We start from the raw sequence: 7,122 nt of genomic DNA on the forward strand, positions 1-7,122 counted from the left end.
AAATATTGTATACCGGTTAGAACTTGACAAATAACGAATTAAAAAAAGTGTAAAAATATTTCATAAAAATTGTCAAAATATTTAAACTAAAAATCGTTTATTTCGAATGTAATCAAACACTGATCTTAAAAGATTTTTTTCCCTTAAAACATTAGTTTTATCCAATTTTTATACTAAAATTTTAAAACTAGTTTAATTTGCTCTTTCATAAATTTTTAAAATAAATGAGAATGTAAATGTGATTGTAACCAAAATCTTTCTACCAAAATGCTAAAAGCAAACTGAGCCTAAAAGTCAATGTAGTATTGACTAGTACAGTGTCTCTGCTCTCTACTCCAAATTCAGTGAAGCAGAGAGAGAAAAAAGAGATAATGGAGTTAAACATGAAGCAGTGAAGCAGAGAGAGAGTGGAAAAGAGAGATGGAGTTAAACATGAAGGAATGGCTTCCATACATAGGGATGATAATCAATCAATTTATACAAGTTGGGCTCATAGTAGCAATCAAAAAAGCTGGATCAACTGGGTTGAGCAAATACATATTCGTTAGCTACTCCAATGCCCTAGCTTCCATCGTCCTTCTCCCGATCTCCTTTCTCATTCATAGGTAAATCTTATGTTATAATTCATTTTCGATCTACCCTTCTCACCTTCTCCCCTTATAACTAATACTTATCCTTCTTTCTCATGTAGATCAGACAGTCGTCCTGCCATCACTTTATCTCATCTCTGCTGGTTTTTCTTGCTCGGACTTTGTGGGTCAGTATATCATAAACTCATTGAACATCATTCTTGATTTTCAGTTGTCAGTATCAATTGTTGACCTGCAGATGTTTAATTTGATTTTTTTTTGGAACATGTCTCATTATAAGTTTAGATTCTTGTTTTTTGATTTGACTGTGTGTTTATTTGTTTTTTTTAATCAGATGTATTATAAATGTGACTGGGAATGCTGCAATACAGATTACTCCTGCTTCATTTGCTTCAGCAATGCTCAATCTCATCCCAGCTTTTACCTTTCTGCTTGCCATCATTTTCAGGTTTCCCTTCTGTGTAATCACTCTCTCACACACACTCAAACACAATCATTTCAGTTTGGGCTTTTAACCTTTTATTATTAAGATCCTCTGTTAAGGGAATCCCGGTATAAAACAGTAATATTTAAAATTTTTTTTTTTTTTTTACATTTAAGGGGAACAAGGTCATACACAACAGAGGATCCTAATTGCTTTGATGCTGGGTTATTTGAGATTAGTGATGATATATACAACACTTTTATACAACACTTTCGTATAGCACCTACCTCATTTGAAAAGAAAAAAGAAAATATATCTTAAAAAAAATACAAGACAGAGAAAAATATCTTCTCTTTCTTTTTAAATGAGGTAAGTGTTATATGAATGTGTTGTATAAGGTACTGTATATATCATTACTCATTTGAGATTTTATTGATTTTCTTAATTACTATACTTTTGTTTTGTATTTAAAAGAATAAAGTACATAATATTTTAGTATTTTAGTTTATAAATTAGATTTTGATGTCAACATTAAAGGAACTCTTAGAGGCTGATTGATTTAAAAAAAAAAAATCATTTTTGATTAAAAATTGAATTATTTAAAGTAAATTATTAAGCATCATTTTGTGTTTAATATTTAAATTTTATAAAAACAAAAGTATAATTTAATTATATATTAAGTAATTTGATCATTGAATATTTTGAATTTAATCCAAGATATAAATATAATGACTATTTTGATGTTAAGATCTTTGAAACAAAAAGCCTTTATATGTGTGATGTTACCTATGAATCAGAATTGCAAATTCTGTTTTTTTAGTCTAAATGATAGAATAAATTGATTTAGAGCTTGTTTGATAAATCAATTTTCTATTATTTTTGGAAAAAATCTTATTTGATAAAAAAGTGGATTATTGTGGTTAAATCATTTGTATTTAATATTTCAAATTTTATAAAAGTTAAAATAAATATATTTTAGTTGATAATTTGAATAATTAGATTATAGGTTATTTGGATTACATTTAATCCATTCTACAAATAAGGTCAGAAAGCACACCTCTTGAAAAATGTCACTCATCTTGAAAATGTTCACCTGATACATGGAATCAATCACTTCTTGAAAATGATGAAATGGTCTGAATATTTCTACTTGAACACACTACATCTCTAACAAATAGAGGGTGGCTTGTGAAGAAGTGAAGCATCATTTATTTGTGAAAATGTATGTTAGCCACAAATAAAATCGGGTCAAATCATAACATTCTATCACAATACATCTAGTGAGAAATCCTCTTTAGAGAGATTGAACAAGAGTGAGAATTCTTGTATTCATATCTTTGAAAGGAAAAGAGTTGTTTCACCACACTTGTTGAGAATTGTGAGAGAATCTCTTGAATAAAATACATTTTGAATCCTCAATCCTTCTTTTATAGTGTGGATATTTAACTGGAAGAGGTTGTGTACTTGTGTAGTTTTCCTTCTTGCATTGGAGAATGTTTTTCACGTAAAAGGTCTTGTAGTTATTCTTCTACTATATTTTGCATTTATAGAAGAGAAACCTTGTTACGAAATCGAAAGGAAAATTGCAGAAGAAAAAGTTGTATTTCAGATATACTTTTTGATAATTGTATAGCTATTTTCTTATTCTTGTATATTGAGTCAATGATGATTCAACAATGTAAAATGTGATTACATTAATAAAAACTAAAAGGATTGAAATATATTAGGCATATTCTGATATTCTAACAGCTCTTGGGAACACTTCTAGAAGGTTTCATGTCATGTGCCACATCATTTGTCATATATTTCTAACGAATCTAATGTTTTTTGACAACAAACCAAAGGATGGAAGAAATAAATTTTAGGAGGTCAAGCACTCTGGCTAAGACTGTTGGAACAGTTGTTTCGATCTCAGCAGCTGTTGTTGTGACTCTCTATAAGGGTCCCCCACTCTTTAGGAATTTTTCTCCAACAAAATTTAGCTTTCAAGATAATGGGGAACAATATTATGACTACTTGGCTGGTGGGATGCTGCTTCTAATCGATTGTGTAGCTTCTGCAGCATGTACCATAATTATGGTAAAATCCCAATACTGTAATTAGATTTGCTTGCTTTTTTTTATCTTCAATTGTATAATATAGTAATAATATACAACTTCGGCTACTTAATCTCGTGTTAATAGGCTTTGACGCTGAAGAGATATCGTGCTGAGCTGTTTATTGTCTTTTACTATTGTTTCTTTGTGGCCATTTTGTCTGCAATGTTTTCATTGCTTGTGGAAGGAAGCCATACTTCATGGAGTTTACTTCCAAGCTTGAGACTACTATCTATTCTTTATTCGGTAAGCTTACAAAAGTTTCAACTTTTACCTACCACTGGTTAATTTACATGACAAGAAACGGACTAAAGTGTTTACCAATTACAACCTTAAAATCTCATGTGGGACTCTTATTTAATATACCTAGCTTTGTTTGATCTAATGTAATTTGAATAACCAAGTGGTTGTTTGGTGTTTGACGTAGTTTATTGAAAATTAGACTATTTGGGGTTATTTGAGTGAAAAAATTATTAAAGTGTGTTTGATAACTATGGAATTTGATTAAATTTTAATTTGAACTTAGAATTGAAATTGTAATTGAGAGTTGTAATTCCAATTCATATATTTGTTCATTTATTTTAGATTAAAAGATAGAATTGAAATTGAAATGGTAATTCTAATGGAATTCAAATTGTGATATTTTGTAATTCTCAATCTTTTTAGTTTGAAACAAAACATGTTAATATCATTTACAATGTGGTAACGTGTTAAACCGATAATTTTTTTTTTGAATTTAGGAAACTTAACCTATGGAACCATATCTATTTTTTTCAATTTAGGAATTAACATGATGAGCCAATTTTATTTTACTTTTAATATAAGAAGCTAACATGTTGAATCTATGTCTTTTTAGAATTTTTGACACTTGAGTTACCTTAATATGTTGTGTTATAGATAATATATATTTAAATTATTTTATTATATTTATTTCAAATATAGAAATTGAAATTAATTCCAACTCCATAGTTTTTTCAAACATAGAAATTAAATTAAAATTCAATATCAATTATTGTGGAATTGAAATTAGAATTCTAATGTAAATTTCAATTCCCGTTTTACAAACCCAACCTTAAGGACATTCAATAAATAATGGATCTTCTCTATCTTTAGAATAATGCAATTTCTCACATTGACAATAAATAAAATGATTATCTGCTATCATTTTTGTCAATATGAAATTTGGTTTATTGTAATTGTTGTTGATAATTGTAGGGAGTTGTTGGTTCTGCAACCCAAGTAAGCATTAGTATGTGGTGCATTCACCAGAGGGGGCCTGTTTTTGTAGCCATGTTCCATCCTTTAGGAATCATCATTGCTGCCATGGTTGATATCATCTTCTTAGGCGATACAATATATACTGGAAGGTTTGTTTGTATTTCTTTTTCTACTTATTACTTTTTTCTTTTCCCCTTTTTTGTATTAGGAATATATTTCTACCAATCTGCCCACCCCATAATCACTTTAAGAAGTTATTTTCTCAATATTTTCTCATATAACATGGATCTTAGTTACTCAGTATCTTGACAAGTAAGATCTTAAAAGAAAAAGGCAGAGGGGGAGAAGAGGTGAATCATTAATATTTGGCTCATTCATAGTTTTGCTTTCAAAGCTCTATTTCTTCCTTGCTCTTTATAGCTGGACATTGTAATTTGACGTGTTTACATTCTACTATATATGACGCGACTAAATAACTGAAATTGTGTCGATGATAATCTTAATGCAGCATGATTGGATCGACATTCATTGTTATAGGATTTTATTTTGTCATGTGGGGAAAATCTGCGGAAAGAAAGGCTGATGAGGAAAGTAAAATGAGCCATTTGGGATCTTCTAGTACTTCCAAGGCTCCCCTCCTGCAAAATGATACCCAAAAAATTGACAACAAGGTTTCATTCGGACATGTTGATTTATGAGTATCCCTATCCTCCTTGATGCCTGTCTAAATTATTTGATGGGTTCCTCAACTCCAGACGGCTTTATTGTTGTCCATTGGGACTCATGTTGCAAATTGTTATTATTATTATTGCATTAATATGCAACTGTATTTACTGTAATTATGTACAATTAACATTGAGATTTATTCTTAATCTGCATGATCTCTTAGTCTCTACAATATTATATCTTTATTTCTTGTTATTTAGGCAGATTCATCATGGAATCAGAGATTCTATCTACCCAAAAGAAGAAATTTCCAATTCGCATGCTCAACCAGTGACACTTTGGTGCAAACAATAGCCACGATCGAGCTGATGTTAATGAACAAAGTTACACATATTGGCATCAATAAATCATCTACACTCAGGCAATTCTCAGACAATCGGTGAAGCGGAAATGTCAAGCTCACCGAATATACTCTGGTTGAGTTTGAGTTATTTAAATAATCCAAATCTAACAAACATTTTTTCACTCGCCCTCTCTCTATTATATCAATTAATTTATTGAACAAAATATTATTTATTTTAAATTATTAATATTTTTTATCCTAATATATTAATACCCTTTAAATAGTTTTATCAAAAATATTTTATACCTATTAAAAATCATCCCCAATTATTATTTTTAAATAACTCATGTTATCATTTTAATCTAAATCCGAACAATTCCCATGTAGGAAGACCTAATTAATCTCTCTCGGAAGCATCCTCAAATCCGACTTAGCGGGATTTGGCTGCTGCCAATAGATGCTTAGGAAGGTGCAAAAATCACATCTAGACCTCTGAAATTAAATGGGTCCAACAGCAAGAAGTATTTTGTATTGGCAAGCTTCTTTGTAGTCGACCATCACAAATAGGAGTTAGTCGCATGTTCTTTGTTCCTTCATCTTACCGCTCATCGTCAAAAAGGACATTTAATAATATTGATGTCTCTGTTACGATCCCCGATTAGAATCTCACCCTCCAATGTTCAATTAAACAGTTGAGCTAGATATTGTTGTTGTCGTGTGTTTCTATTTTCTATTTTATAATTCTATTTTAATTATGTTTTCGATTATTCACAAAACTAACCTTGGATAACTACATACTTTGGTGTATTTAGCTGTAGTATAGGCTGAATTCACTCCATAATGAGATATGAATGAAAAGGTTTGTGAACGTTATTTACCTCAATTGTATTTTCTAATTTTGCTATTCGTCTTGGAACTGTTATTTATATACTAGTAGTATTCTTTTCTCATCTTTGTTTTTTTTCTCTCCTTTAATCTTTAAATTCATTCTTCTTATAATTTTTCCGCTACACTTTGAACACAGATTTTTCTTTTGGTCTTTGAGATCAAGAACTAGTAACTCTAGTTACAAATTTAAGTCGTAACAACTTAGTATTAGAGTCAGACAGTTCCGGGATGATATAAACCAGACAACAAGCTTAGATGGTTGCTCTTAAAGCCCTAATCGAAGGCCTAACACAACAATCAAGTTTTATGCAAGCTTCCCTATAACATAACATGACTGAATTGAGTAATAATATTGATAGAAGGTTTAATGCCATAGAAGAAAAATTGACATCCATAGAAGGAGGGTTTGTTCTAGGCCAAGAACCCCGTCCCAAGGCTTACGATGATGCTTCTTACCATGGACCTCTCCGCGATAAGCCCTTCCAACAATATGTTCCTCCAACCCGGCTCACAAATGTTGATTTCCCTCGTTTCGATGGAACACATGTGGAGGGATGGCTTATATCTATTGAGTAGTTATTTAGAGTGGACATGACTAATGATGAAACTAAACTTGACATTACTCCTATCCACTTTACTAGTGATGCCAAAATGTGGTATGAGTCATATCTTCAACAACGCAACTATAGAGAAGTCATGTTGTGGGAGGTGTTCAAGAGAGACCTCTTGTTGCAATTCGGTCCTTCCATACATGACAACCCCATGTGACAAATGATGAACCTGAAATAGATCACTTCTGTTCAAAAATACAATCTCTGATATATATCAATTTCCTAAAAACTGTATAGTATACATAGAGACTATGTTATAGACTGTTGTTATCTGTCCGGATTAAGG

At 30.8% G+C, this 7,122-nt stretch overlaps 1 protein-coding gene across 1 annotated transcript; it reads left to right on the forward strand.

Annotated features, from left to right (window-relative positions):
* Nucleotides 1-330: 330 nt before the first annotated feature.
* Nucleotides 331-5,226, forward strand: LOC124943132 (WAT1-related protein At5g40210-like). Its single transcript, XM_047483687.1, has 7 exons — nt 331-605; nt 692-757; nt 925-1,038; nt 2,859-3,093; nt 3,198-3,356; nt 4,326-4,477; nt 4,837-5,226. The coding sequence occupies exons 1-7, from the start codon at nt 421-423 to the stop codon at nt 5,024-5,026; spliced, it is 1,101 nt and encodes a 366-aa protein (XP_047339643.1). The 5' UTR covers nt 331-420; the 3' UTR covers nt 5,027-5,226.
* The last annotated feature ends 1,896 nt before the right edge of the window (nt 5,227-7,122 follow it).

Source organism: Impatiens glandulifera, chromosome 6 (assembly GCF_907164915.1).
Source record: "Impatiens glandulifera chromosome 6, dImpGla2.1, whole genome shotgun sequence".
Lineage (NCBI taxonomy): Eukaryota > Viridiplantae > Streptophyta > Magnoliopsida > Ericales > Balsaminaceae > Impatiens > Impatiens glandulifera.